The sequence below is a fragment of the Rhinatrema bivittatum genome, chromosome 8 (genome assembly GCF_901001135.1).
Source record: "Rhinatrema bivittatum chromosome 8, aRhiBiv1.1, whole genome shotgun sequence".
In the NCBI taxonomy this organism is placed as follows: Eukaryota; Metazoa; Chordata; class Amphibia; order Gymnophiona; family Rhinatrematidae; genus Rhinatrema; species Rhinatrema bivittatum.
In genome coordinates this window covers 190509469-190523716 of record NC_042622.1, presented here as the reverse complement: position 1 = coordinate 190523716, position 14248 = coordinate 190509469, and the positions used below count along the sequence as shown (strand labels likewise).

At 38.7% G+C, this 14248-nt stretch overlaps 1 protein-coding gene across 7 annotated transcripts in view; it reads right to left on the bottom strand.

Annotated features, from left to right (window-relative positions):
- The window catches only part of AUTS2 (activator of transcription and developmental regulator AUTS2), a 1828564-nt gene that overhangs the window by 1082656 nt on the left and 731660 nt on the right, over positions 1–14248 (bottom strand). For all 7 annotated transcript variants that reach the window (XM_029612215.1, XM_029612220.1, XM_029612218.1 and 4 more), the window contains exons 3-4: positions 13148–13249; positions 1960–1995 (exon numbers count right to left, since the gene is read on the bottom strand). In XM_029612215.1, the coding sequence (XP_029468075.1) occupies positions 1960–1995; positions 13148–13249 (138 nt within the window). The remainder of the gene's footprint in view (positions 1–1959; positions 1996–13147; positions 13250–14248) is intronic.

Sequence of the window (14248 nt, the reverse complement as noted above, 5' to 3'; positions counted from 1 at the left end):
ATAACTCAGCAAGACACAATGCAAAGGAATTTTAAGGAAAGAAATGCACAATGGGAACCTATTCTCCCTTTAGTTAGGCCTTTTGACCAGGGCTTCCCAGTCTTGTCCAGATGATCCCACTGCCAGTCAGCTCTGCAAGATATTCATAACGAATATGCATGAGATAAATCTGCATGCACTGGAGACCAGGTGTATGCAAAAAAAACCCAACAACTCTCTCATGCATATTCATTATTATGGATATCCTGAAAACCTGACTGGCCATATGGACATTAGGACAGGTTCAGGAAGCTCTGCTATAAACTCAAAAATGAATATGTACTTTAGAAGACGTACTTTACATATGACAATAATTTTGAAATAAGGAGCAAAGCCCCACTACTGGGCTTACAGGGAATCCTAATGGTGATTCTAAAACTTTGTGTGACATTCTTCCAGGGAGCCATAAGTGTGTAGATCTACAAATGTTATCTCATGAAATGTCTCCCATTGTAGAGCCAGTAAGCTAATTAAATAACAGGTATGCCAGCCGTCAGTGGAAGTAATGACAATTTTCACATTTTTTTATTATATAAACCCCTAGTGTTTAATAATAGCCATATGTTCTTCTGGCTTAGGAATACTTCCCATAACTCATGCTTATTTTCCTTGAGGACCATAATTACTCTACGGCAATAATTAATGGGCCATGTTTAGAAATGACGTGATCCTTTCTCGTATGTTTCAAGGACATCATTTTGGACTTAGAAGGGAAACAGAAAGGAAATAAAACACTGGATTAATGTTCATGCTCTCGAGTCATTTAAAACAAACATTGTGAATCCCAGGTAACACCATGGAAACAGGTACAATCATTGAGAATAACTTGAAAGTTTTACATATATCAAACCTTTTTTTTCCCCAGTGGGGAGAGAAGAGGAAAAGAAGAACATTGGTGATTTCAAGAAGAGCTAAGGGGTTCCTTAGCCCACGAAGAGGCCAATTTTCAGACTTTCCAGGAACCTGCAAGTTCATTTTCAAAGGAAAACTCTCCATGGAGTTTCCCTTTGAAAATTTCTGGCTTAGCAGGGACCAGGGTTATAAAAATCACTGCAAGGTTTGTGGGTGCAAACTTTCACCAGGTAGTAAACATTCTTTGCCGGCATACCACCCCCCCCCCCCCCCCCCGACTCCAGATCTTTTACCTGGGAGAAAAGGTTTGAGCTCTGTGGACTGCATGAGTATTTTTCCTTGCCGGTGGGAGGGGGCGGCAGGGAGGAGGATGTGAAGACAGAGGTACAATTTTCAAAGGGGCTCTCTCCGCATAGAATCCCTTTAAAAATTGCCCACTAAACACGTTTCAACGTATGTCTTTGGCGTGCTGGTTCAAAATTAATTTTAACTGATTTGGGGTGAAAACAAGCCTGAGATGCAACTTTCAAGCTTAAACCCTAGAAGAATCACAGCACTCCCATGGCATGATTAAAAAGCAATCACTTTGTTCCTTTCTGCTTACTAGAATGCTGGGAATCATACATTTCAGCCCATATCATATCACAGACTATTGTCCAGTTTAGTCTTTCCTATTTTTATATTATTCTTTTAATCCTGGGCGATTTCCCCATTTTCATCCCAGTCTCCCTTTATGGCCCGGTCAGTGTAAGCTCATTAGCAACTTTACCCAGCACGTGTGCACCTTTAACCTCGCCAGCAGGTGTTGCTGTTCTTTGACAGCTAGAATTCCCTTTCTGCTGGCAGTGCGTAGTGGGAGGGAACGGAGGCCAGAGCGGTCTGAATTCCAAAATGTTTTATCTGCGATATGACACCCACAGTCAACCAAAGCAGACTCCGCGCGGTGGTTATTTTGGCTTGATTTGACGGAATAAACAGATTAGGTTTCATTAGCAATGCAATGCCTCAGAGGAGGCGCATGCAGTAAAAAAAAAAAAAAAAACAAAACACTAGTTGAGATAGACTTACAAAGTAGCCTGTTCCCAAGCTGGAAGGAGCCGAGCTCTGTAATAAAACACACACAAAAAAAAAAAAAGACAAAGCGAAAAATAAGTGATAGGTTTTTAACATTTTCCAATCCACACAGCTCATTATCAGCCCTTTCCGGGCTTTTCATCACCACATCAGAACACCAGTGTACTTGCTCCTTGTCAACCACTCCTGAAGCAAGCGCGGCATTGCTTAATTCCGCCTCCCCTTCCCCACCTTGCATCTCTCAACAGCTCAGAGATAGTAACCTGGTATTTACTGAATTCCAAGCTTCTGCCGAGGACGTAATTGCCAATTTATTTGACAGGCAGCTGGGTAACGATGGCATTTCGCCCTTCACTGAGACTAAACAGACACTCGTCAGCCAGCCTCCCCGACTTGCTGACATTCAATGCCCTGGACTCAAGCTACTTCGCTTCGTGGCCACCAGGGGCAAGAGGGGAAAAAAAAAAAAAAAGCAAATGAACTTCAAAAAAATATATATATAAAGCCCAGTGGGTTTGGATGACTTTTACAGAGCATGACCTGCTTGCCAATTTATTCCCAGAGGGCCCTGGTAGCGCATACATAACACTTTGGAAAATGAGACATTTTGTAAACATAATTAGCGTTGTGAAATGGAAAGAATGTGTGGGCACAGAGAGGCAGCCGAATGTACTAGCTTCAGGAGGCCCTAGTCACAAATTCTCAACCTAAGCATCCGTAGTTTTGATCAAGGATATTTGAAATAATACAAAAAGATGGTAGAATAACTGAATAATAAATTGGACGTTTTACATTTTAAATGGGGGAGGGGGGAAGAGCTGAGCCCCATGTTCTTGCATGAATACACTTTCTGGCTTTATAAATCTCAATTACTGTGAATTGCCCTTGCATATACGAATACAGGACTGTAAGAAATGAACTTACAAATGGAACGTGTGATGCAATGACAATAGTGCGTCACTTCTAGGCTCATTGCATCACCTCTGTGAAGATAATGCACATCATAAGATGCATTAATTCAACACCCCAGTCATTATTCCAGTCCATATCCAAAAATCCAAAACTACATATTTGTAAAATTGTTTAACTAGTGATGTTTTATTTATCTAATATTATGGTTCTAGTCTAGAATTCACCAAAGCATTACTTCCCAGCGGTCTTGATTAGAACAGACCTGGGTGAGTAATTCTGAGTAGATCGTGTAGCTGCAAAACACAGGGGTACTTTTCGCACACTTATTTGTAGCTCAAAGAGAAACTAGCTAGCGTACAGCATGAACGCTAAAAGCAGCTCCATGCTTTATACCTGTTATGTGTGTGGGCATAATGTAAAGCAAGACATTTTAAAATCCCCATGTGCATATGTTGTTTTCCTTCTTTAACCTAAACACCCACCCTACCTCAGAAATGCTTCTTTCTAACCCAGCTAGAAGCCCACATGCACATATGGAAGCCCTGAACAAGCTTCCAGCCAGACAGAGTAGGACAAATCATGAGAGGACTAGAACGAGTAAACGTGATTCAGTTATTTACTCTTTCAGACTAGGGAACACTCCATGAAGTTAACAAGTACCACACTTAAAACAAACTGGAGAAAAATCTTTTTCACCCAATGCACAATTAAGTTCTGGAATTTGATGCCAGAGAATTTGGTTTAAAAAAAGGTTTGGACAAGTTCCTGGAGAAGTCCAATCACTGCTATTAGTCAAGTTGACTTAAGGAATAGCCAGTTTAGCCACTGCTTATTACCAGCATTAGTAGCATGGGATCTATTTAATATTTGGGAACTTGCCAGGTACTTGTATCCTGGATTGGCCACTGTTAGAAACAAGATGCTGGGCTTGATGGATGCTCTGTCTGACGCAGTTTGGCAACTTCTTATGTTCTTAAATACCTATTTACCCAGTCAAATTTCATGAAAAATTATACTCCCCCTGTGCATAACGTCCTTGATAAAATGGATTTGTTAAAGAAGCTTAGTAAAGAGTTACTTTTCAAAAAGAATGCTCAGTGCTTCCCTTAGGGGCATAAGTTTTAGGCACCTACCAAACTGTGAGGCAGTATATCCTGCTAGAACAGCCCGGCAATGCATCTTTGAGTACACAGAATCATGTTATGTTTTGGGTATAAAATATGGCAAAAGGATAAGACAGACTTATACTCTGTGACTGGCCGCCTTAGATTCTGACTTTCACTAATATCCCTGCACAATGGAAAGGGCTGAGGCCAAACTCTGCAAAATAACTTTTTTTTTTCTTTTAAAGGAAAAAACGAATTATGTAACAAGAATAGGATGCCCTGAGATCTAGGTTGTTTTCACATATTGGGAATGTTTGGGTGGGTGACTTGATATCTGCCTAGATTCACCAATGTACAACTTTGTCATACTTTAGTGCACGACGAGAAAAGCATGCTATACTTGTATCAAGAGCATGTCCTCAGATTCAATTCTGAGTTTAGGTCAAATGTAATATTCTGCTGGCTTCTAAGTATACAGGTTTGATTTTTGAGGGGGTCAGCCAGCCTCCTAAACAAACCTGAGGATAGCCCCACCTCTGCTGCCAAGACCTGGCTCGTTTTTTTCATCTGTTTCATTGCACAGCCCAGAGAACATCATCTGTGAATTTTGGATGATAAAGATTCTCCCCATTTGGCATATGGAAAGGGTTTGGAACCACATAATGGATATCTATGGATAATGGAAGTTCCCACATATGTTATAAAAGGAAAACAATGACCGTATGATGTACAACTGTTTATTGTTTACTATATAACAGGGATTCAGCTTGAACATAATACACAATACAATAGTAATAATTTGTTAGGTATTCATGTGCAACATCTACCTCTTCCTTTTCACTCCTGGATTTTCTCTAAAGACAGCATGTTCTTGGCTAGTGAACGTGCCATGATAGTTGCTTCAAAATTCCGTGCCTAAAGGATCTTTTGCCCCCTTTTCTGCCAAAATCATTGTCAGGAAGAGGAGCAACACAGCTGACCTGCCAGGATTACGTCCGCCAAGAAGCGGCTTATGAGCAAGGCAAGATGAGGCCGAGGTGCTGGCTTAGGATGGTGCCAAATCTGGATGGTGGACATTTCTCCAGATAATATAAGATGGGGGCCCAAAGACAGCAATTTCTGCAGACATCAGGAGTTTTCAGATTAAAAGTTGCTCTACCACATGTTGTGTATCGTTGGGGAAGCTAGGTGGGGAAGAGCCCTTTTGTTGTGCTCGTTTGTTCTGCCTATTGTTTACGCAGGTCTAGCTGAATGAGGGAACAGTGGGTATCATTTCAATTTCTGATGTCAACATCAAATTACTTATTTAATTTCATGCCTGGCGAAGCATAATATAGCTACACGCAGAATCATTTCACTTCATTTGTTATGCTGTGTTTTCTCGGCGATTGGCTTGCCTTCCAACTGACAGCTTTAATTACGACACAAATTTGATTGCACTGCTGAGGAATTAGCATAAAGCTACAAAGCATTTAAGCATCCAGCCTCACAAAACAAAACGAAAAAAAAAAAAACGGCACCACATAGGCCATTATATTCCCTCAATGCAGATTGGCATTTTGATGCCGTTCAAGGGATTAAGGCCACCCTGGAGGAGGGGGGAAAGGTGAAGGAATAAAAGATGCACACCGACTTCTTTAGCCAAGACCTCCCCAGCTGCCTTTAGTCTCCACATGGCAGTAAACTAAGGATTTATCGATTAATCCCATACTTTTATCCATGTTATCAGTACATGCTCATTTGGCACTATTTGTCTCTTTCTGCGTTGTGCCAGTATCAATTCACTGCTAATGGAGTGCTGTTCCACCACATCACACATACACAGATTAGCGGTGGCAATCCATTGTACATATTGAACTGCCACAAAATAATGCTTTGGTTGCATACATTACAGTTTCATTTCGAAACGTATTTTTGGTGGGAAGGTGCTAAAGCAGCGGTTGAGCACACAGTAAAGATCATTATTCTGCAATTCAGTCTTGCCTCCAGGAATTTTACACACATGAGCTATATTTATATTCGCTTAGATAGTTAATTTCTTTTGATTAGCAGCAATTTACAATTTAAAATACATAGCATAAATAAACATATAACAAAAGAATACTAACAAAACTTAACCTATAATAAAATCATACTTAAAATACTAAGAATAAAGCAGACATAAGAATACATCACACACATTTTTCCATCAACTATTTTTGTGAATATAGGATTATAGGTTATACCAGGTGTGTCCAATTCTGGACCTTAAGAAACATAAACAAGTCTGATTTTCAGAATATACCTAATGAACATGCATATATAGATTTGCATACAATTAAGGCAGAATGCATGCAAATTCTTCTCATGCATATTCATAAAGGATTTCCTGACACCTTGTCCAGCTTGCAGCTCTTAAGGACTGGCATACAACGTCCCTGGAGTATACCATTCCCACATTGTCACCTGCCTCTTCCCCTCTTCCCCACTACTACAACAGAGGCCTATTCCCTTTATTCCTGACACCTTGTTGCCTCTCCAACTCTGTATTTGGCACTGCTAGACCCCAGAGTCAATTTTAAACCTTGTGCATTGACTGATCTTGTTGTGTGCAGTGATCGGCAGTAACTGAACCTGTAACTTTTTTGAAAAAAATGATCACTGAGCCAGCAGTGTCAGAGGCAGGCTAGAGCTAAAAACATTCAGGCACTCCCCTCATCCATCCCTCAAAGGGCAGGAGCCCACAGGAGGGAACCCAAAGCCCCTGGTGCTGAGCATGCTAAAGACTTCCATGTTCCAACAGGGTGCATAATTAGTCACTTAAATATGTTTAAGGACCTTCAATTTTTTATTTTTTTTTTAGTTTTCCTAGGAATGTATTAGGATTTATTTTGAGCTTGCAACATAAAAAAAATGTAGAGGGCCAAGTGTAACTGTGTAACTTTATCCAAATAACTTCTCTGCTCATTGGCTTACTGAACATTGACTTCACAATGTATATTTAGGAAATAATTAATGCCAAAATGCTGTAGATTAAAAAGTGTGCAAATGTGATTGGTCCAATGAGGCCGTGGTGTGAGTAGTTCCTACAGTAACAGAATCTCATTGTCTGATGTACTTCGGGGCTCCTTTTATTTCACATGCCATTTTGTTATGCTCTGTTTTACCTTTTCTGAACAGGAAATCAATTGGTCAAAATCCATCCGCAAACTTCACGTATGATTGATTTCAAATTGTTTTCAAATTTGAGAAGTCACTTTGAGGTACATTTTCACATATAATATTCATGATCCATATTTTTAATTAATAAATAGCTTGAGATTAGCATTTAATCTCATAGTGACCAATTGATTTTTTTTAATTTTATTCATTGTTTTAATATACATAGATCTTTTTTTGACTTTTTTTAGATTGATGTTGTCGATATGCTCTTTTATTCACTCCATATGTCTTTTATGTTATTTCTTCTGGTTTCTGTTCCATTTGATTTTATTTTAATGTGAGGTTCTCCAAGTTATTTTAATTTAAGGTTATCTTGCTTTTTTATACACTTATTTATGTTTTTTATATATATGTTTTAAGTATTTATGATTTGTGTCAATATGTATGTTTTTATATATATGTTTTTAAGTATTTATGATTTATTGTGTCAATATGTATGTTTAATATATCAAAGCGGTTTTGCTGTTCAAATTTTATTATTACAAATCGCCACCAATTCTAGGGTTATAAATGCAAATTAGTTTTGTAGGACCAGTACACAAAGAGTCTGTATATCAATCAGACCCACCATGGTAAGGTCACTTTTATGTACTTGCGAGTCTGAATTCAGACCGCTGAGGAAGGACCACAGGAAGCCACCATTGATGCCACAAAAGAAAAAATTGGAAGAAGATGTGGAGTTGATGATTCCCCCTGAAGCAGGACCGTGAGGTTCGAAACGCGATCGCGTTGGGACTTTGTTACAAGCTAAGTACTGGGACTTTGTCCGTTAGAATGGAGTAAAATTATTGCGTTTTGACATCTGGAATATTTATCTACAATGTTTGAATAGGTTGAATAGACCTTTCCTATTGAAGTTCCCGTAGCAATATGGCATAATTTTAAGTAAAAAAGAAAAAAACACTTAAAATAGTTAAGATATACAATAAAGTAATGTGACCTTACCATGGTGGGTCTGATTGATATACAGACTTTTTGCGTACTGGTCCTACAAAACTAATTTGCATTTATTACCCTAGAATTGGTGGCGATTTGTAATAATAAACTTTGACCAGCAAAATCGCTTTGATATATTGTACTAGTACTTTTAGGTTTCTGGAGTACACGTTGTGTTTTTGGGCCAATTTGTTGTAATATGTAGAAGGTGGCGAAATTCGGCCTGAGTCGGGCGATTTTTTATCAATTGTTTCATATGTCTCCACCCATTAAAGAATTTGGAAAAGACTTTTTGAGCATCTATTTCTTTTGTTTTTCCTCATGGCTTTTTTAGATTGCCTACCTTGTTGTTTTCTGGGCTCATCAAGTATAGGAGTCATCCTTGATCCCAGTCTATCTATGCCATATCATATATAGAACATTGCTAGGGCTGCTTTGCTCAAGCTTCGAATGCTGAGGCAATTGAAACCAGTCTTATTGCAGGTGACTTTCGATCAGTTTTGCAGGTCTTAGTGCTTTTGGGTCTTGACTACTGTAATTCTGTTTAGCTTGGTTTACCCTTGAACGCACCAAGACCACTGCAGATTGTACAGATCTCCACTGCGTGCATTCTGAGACAAGCATGAATCAGCATATTACACCTGTGCTGCGTTCCCTGCACTGGCTTCCAATACAGTGGAAGGTGATATTCAAAATAGTTATCTTAATTTATAAAACAATTAACACCAGTGCTGTATCTATGCTAAATCTTGTATTGCAAATTTATCATCAAATCATTCAAAATCATTCAAAACCCAATCACACTCAAAAACAGCCAGAAGATAGAACTAACTGAGAAAGTACGAAACCTAGGAGTGATAATCGATACAGAACTAAATATGAAACAACATATATCTTTTAAAATAAGGGAAGGATACAACAAACTTATGACTCTTAGAAGACTTAAACCAATGTTAACGCCAACCAAATTCCGATCAGTGTTACAAGCCTTAATTTTTCCAAGCACTGACTATTATAATGCCCTGCTACTGGGTTTACTATACACAACAATTAGACCACTCCAGATACTGCAAAACACAGAAGCTAGAATTCTGACTGGAAAAAGTAAAAGACCATATCAGCGACACCCTAATCGAATTACACTGGTTACCCATTGAGCAGAGAATACAATACAAAACGCTATGTACCATACATAAATTAATTTATGACGAAAAACAGATTGGCTGAACACAGCACTCTGAGTACACGTCCCCAACAGGAACCTGAGATCAGCAAACAAAGCACTACTAACTACTCCCTCAGTCAAAACAGCAAGACTAACCCAAGTATGGGACAGAGCCCTATCCTTAGCAGGACCTATATTATGGAATACCATGCCCTCAGAAATCAGATTACAAAGAGACATTAAACTATTCAGAAAAAGCCTAAAAACATGGCTATTTGAACAAGCATATCACAAAGAGAATGGAGAATAGAATCCAGGGATACGTAGAAAGCGATGAGTTTGAACATCAACACGCTCCACCTACTCAATTTGAGTATGTTTTACTTTTTTCAAACAGTATTGAATAACATGTAGACTCTAATATACTTTAAAGCCGTTACTCATAAAACTAAGCATAAACTATCTCACTTACCAATTAATATCTATTATGAAACTATGTACCGTATCTTACAGGCACCTGTTAGTTGTTAAAATAAAACACATTTAAGCAACATTAATTTATGTGCCTCACTGTAAACCGTTGTGACGGCTACTGGCTTAACGACGGTATAGAAGAGAGTTTAAATAAATAAATAGGGTTATTTTTTTTAAAGAAGTACTATCATTGAGACAGGCCCATTTGTGTGAGACCTGGGATACAGCTTTCTTGATTACAGGCCCTATTCACTGCCTGAACATCTTCATTTGTCATGTTTAAGTCAATTTAAGAAATATTTGAAAACCTACATATTTAAATTGGTGTTTGAGCCCATGAATTAACTGAGCAGGAATGATAATATCCTCTGTGTTTCATTGTGGTAGGTCACTTTTTGGGCTCATTAAAACGTTTGATCATCGGTCATCGGTGATATCAATATATGCAAGTATGATAGCTCATAAGCTGTGTATTAAGATTTAGGATTAGTATGTCATGTTTGTTTTTAAGATTTTATATATAATTTTGTTCCTCACCATGAGCAATGGATGCGAGCGGGTTATAAATTTTTAATAAATGTAAATGATCTCAGTTCTTGAATTTGTTTGCAACAAGAGAAAAGGTACAAGGCCTGCTCAACATTCATCATCTGTAGATTATGATCTGTGCAATTTGCAGTTAGTGGTCCATAATCCATCATCGCAAAACAGTTTGAGAGAATTTTTGGCTAAATTAATTAACTCAATAGTAGGCCTCAGACTCAAAACTTGAATTTTTCCCCTCAACGCCCTCCCTCCCCCCGAAAAATACTATTACAAATGCAGTCTACTTAATATTTAGAACCACCAAGCAGTCTCTTTTTAGTGTTATATTTTGCTGATCATGCATATTTATTTCCAAAGTCTTAGAATTGTATGTCATCATTCACACTTCCGTAGCAGATAGAGCACCTCCCAGCAACAAGAGTCCATCATTCACTGAGATTACAGCACAGCTCCTATTTATCTGTTCTTCTTGAACTGAGAGGGCTGTTCCTTATAATTTTATTACCTTACATCAGAGTTAATCCTAAAGTACAAGACACAAAACAATATTTCAATGTTATCAGTTTCTAGATGAGAAGATATGCCATGTTCATAGCCATACTATCTTCCTCATGTTTTCCCGATGGAGTCTATGCTTGGATCAGGGCTTCCCAAACCTGTTCTGGGGACCCCACAGCCAGTCGGGTTTTCAGGATATCCACAATGAATATGCATGAGATACATTTGCATACCATGGAGACTCAGTATATGTAAATGTATCTCATGCATATTCATTGTGGATATCCTGAAAACCCGACTGGCTGTGGGATCCCCAGGGCAGGTTTGGGAAGTCCCTGCCTTACATGAAATGCATAGGGTCCTTACAGTGGGAATTATTACACAGGTATCTTTACACAGACATCAAATCGAGCATTACATTCTGCTGAATATAGGGTTATTTTTTTTAAAAAGTACTATCATTGAGACAGGCCCATTTGGGTGAGACCTGGGATACAGCTTTCCTACCTTACAACCTTACCTTACCTTACCTACTGGCACTCCTGGATATCTCATCTGCATTTGATACCATGAATCACTCCACCCTCCTAAACTGCCTCTCAGACATAGGTATCTCAGGAACAGTCCTCAGATGGTTTGAGTCCTTCCTCAGCAACAGATACTATAGGGTTAGAATAAGCAATAAAGAATCCCTCTCTACCAGTTCATCCCTTGGAGTACCCCAAGGCTCCTCCCTCTCCCCTACCCTCTTTAATATCTATCTCTTACCCCTCTGCCAGTTCCTCGCTAAACTAAATCTAACTCATTTCATATATGCCAATGCTGTGCAGATCCTGATTCCCATAACAGATTCCCTCCCCAAAACCCTTAAGTTCTGGGACAGCTGCCTTCACCCCATCAACCTCCTCCTCTCCAGTCTCAGTCTCAATCTCGTCCTCAACAAGCCTCATTTCCTCGGACCACAATAACCTTTCCCTCCCTGACCCCGCTCCCGCCACAGCTGCCCAAGCTAGAGACCTCGGCGTAGTACTAGATAACCGACTAAACTTAAAAAAATTTGTTAACACAACAAAGGACTGCTTCTACAAATTACAAATTCTGAAAAAACGTAGACCACTCCTCCACGTCTATGACTTCTGGACAGTCCTCCAAGCTATCCTTTTCTCTAAAATCGACTTCTGCAACTCCCTTCTTCTAGGCCTCCCCACAACTACCACAAAACCCTTGCAGATGCTCCAGAATGCTGCCACCAGAATCCTAACCAACTCCAGCCGGGGAGACCACATCAGGCCCATCCTCAGGAATCTCCATTGACTACCTATCAGCTTTAGAATCCTTTATAAATCTCTCACTATCATTCACAAAACCATCCACAATCAGCACTCGCTCGAGCTAAAAATCCCGCTACGACTCCACACTTCAAAAAGACCAGTCAGAACTGCTTATAAAGGAACCCTACACATCCATCCCCCCCCCCCCCCCAAATCCATTCTTCACACCTCCACCAGGGAACGTGCCTTCTCCGCAGCTGGGCCATCCCTTTGGAACACCCTGCCTCCTGACCTATGCCGGGAACATTGCCCACTGACCTTTCAAAAAAAACTAAAGATATGGCTGTTCAAAAAGCCTATCCTTAACCATTTAATCAGTAACGTTATATTCCTCACTCGATATTTTATTTTATTCTACATATTTATTTTGTGGATACTATTGTTATAACATATTTCATTCATCTATTCCTCTTACTGTTGTGATTCCATATATTTATACTGTTACTCAACCATTCCTCTCTCCTTACTCTCTTCCAACCTCCAAGTTCCAGTAACCCTCGTTCATTGTAACTTAGCTCTTCCCTTAACTCTATCAGTAGCTCTCTAGCTACGATTATTGTTAATGTTAAATATCCCATGTTTGATGTAAACCAATGTGATAGGACTTGTGTCATGAATGTCGGTATAGAAAAGAATTAAAATAAATAAAATATGAATGTGTATATAGTATCGTCCTTGCTAAATATGTCCTTTACATATCTATTATTTGAATGATTTTCTTACGTTTTATTAATGTGGTATTGCTCTATTTACTAGATTAGTTCAGTCATTGCTAAGCATCCATCTCCTCTATTTATTAAATAATTCTCTGAAAAGACAGTATCACTTTGAGCTCTTATCTCTTTACTTATGTAAAATTATAAAATGTTTCATTTCTACAGCTGTATATTATTTGGATGTGTGGGAAAACATTGCATCATATTTACACAAAAGCAATGAATCCAAAAGGATAGAGGAAAAAAATTGAACCAACCTTATTTGAATAGATTAACATTAAACTATATTTTACTTACATCACTCAGTCTTTCACAAAAGAGGCTTCGATGGGATGCTTTCGATTCTCCACTGATGCTTTCGCTGTCACTGTCTCTGCAACTGTTCTGACCTGGCTTGAGCTAAAGAAAAGAAAGAAAAAAAAAAGATAAATCAAAATTTATTCTCCTAATTCATAGGTTAAAAATAAAAAAAAAATACGGCTTTTCTCCCATTCCATGCCAATAGGGGGAAAAAAATTAATACAGCAAGTCCTAAGATAGCAAAAGGAGAACAGTTTTATTTAATTAATTCTTCTGAATGTACTGATCCAACTGGACCATTTTAGAAAGGGACAAAAGAAGAAAAGCTCAAATTAAAAAGGCATGGAAGCAAATCCCCTGTGTTTCTGTCCACCCAAAGTCAGGTCACCCCCATTTATTTTATCTTTCCTCTTTTCCTGCTTTCACCTCTGAGCAACTCTGCAAGATTCTAGTCATAGTATCATATCATAACCAAGACAGCTAACATCAGCAGTGCTAGGAGAAGCTTCTCTCTCTCCTCGCTGTCTGCAAGCATCCTACTTCAGGAATTTGCCAACTCAACCTCGGACTAGCATGAGGTTTTAGTCCAGTGTTGATTTTCTATCTCCCACAAACCTACGGTACTGAATGTAATCCTTTTAGAAGAGGCTGAAAGGTGGAATATAAATCTAAATAAAATAAAATAAACCAAAAGGCAGTTGAAAATCTAAGACAAGATAAAACTGGCAAGAATATGTGGAGTTATGTTAACACCACCTGAAAATACCTATATCACAAATAGTTGGGCAGATATGTAAATACTATTCTTTTTCCCTCAGACGTAACTCCTATTGATGGTAGCAAAAATAAAAAAATCAGCAGTATTCATCCAGAACTGACCAAATCTGCTGATGCATAACTTAAGTTAGCATAGCTGGGTTTAAAAAAGGTTTGGACAAGTTCCTAGAGGAGAAGTCAATAAATGTTATTAACCAAGTAGACTTAAGAAATAGCCACTACTTATTACTGTGTGATAGCAACATGAGAACTGTTTACTGTTTGGGATCGTGCCAGGTACTTGTGAGATGGATTGGTCATTGTAGGAAACAGGATACTGGC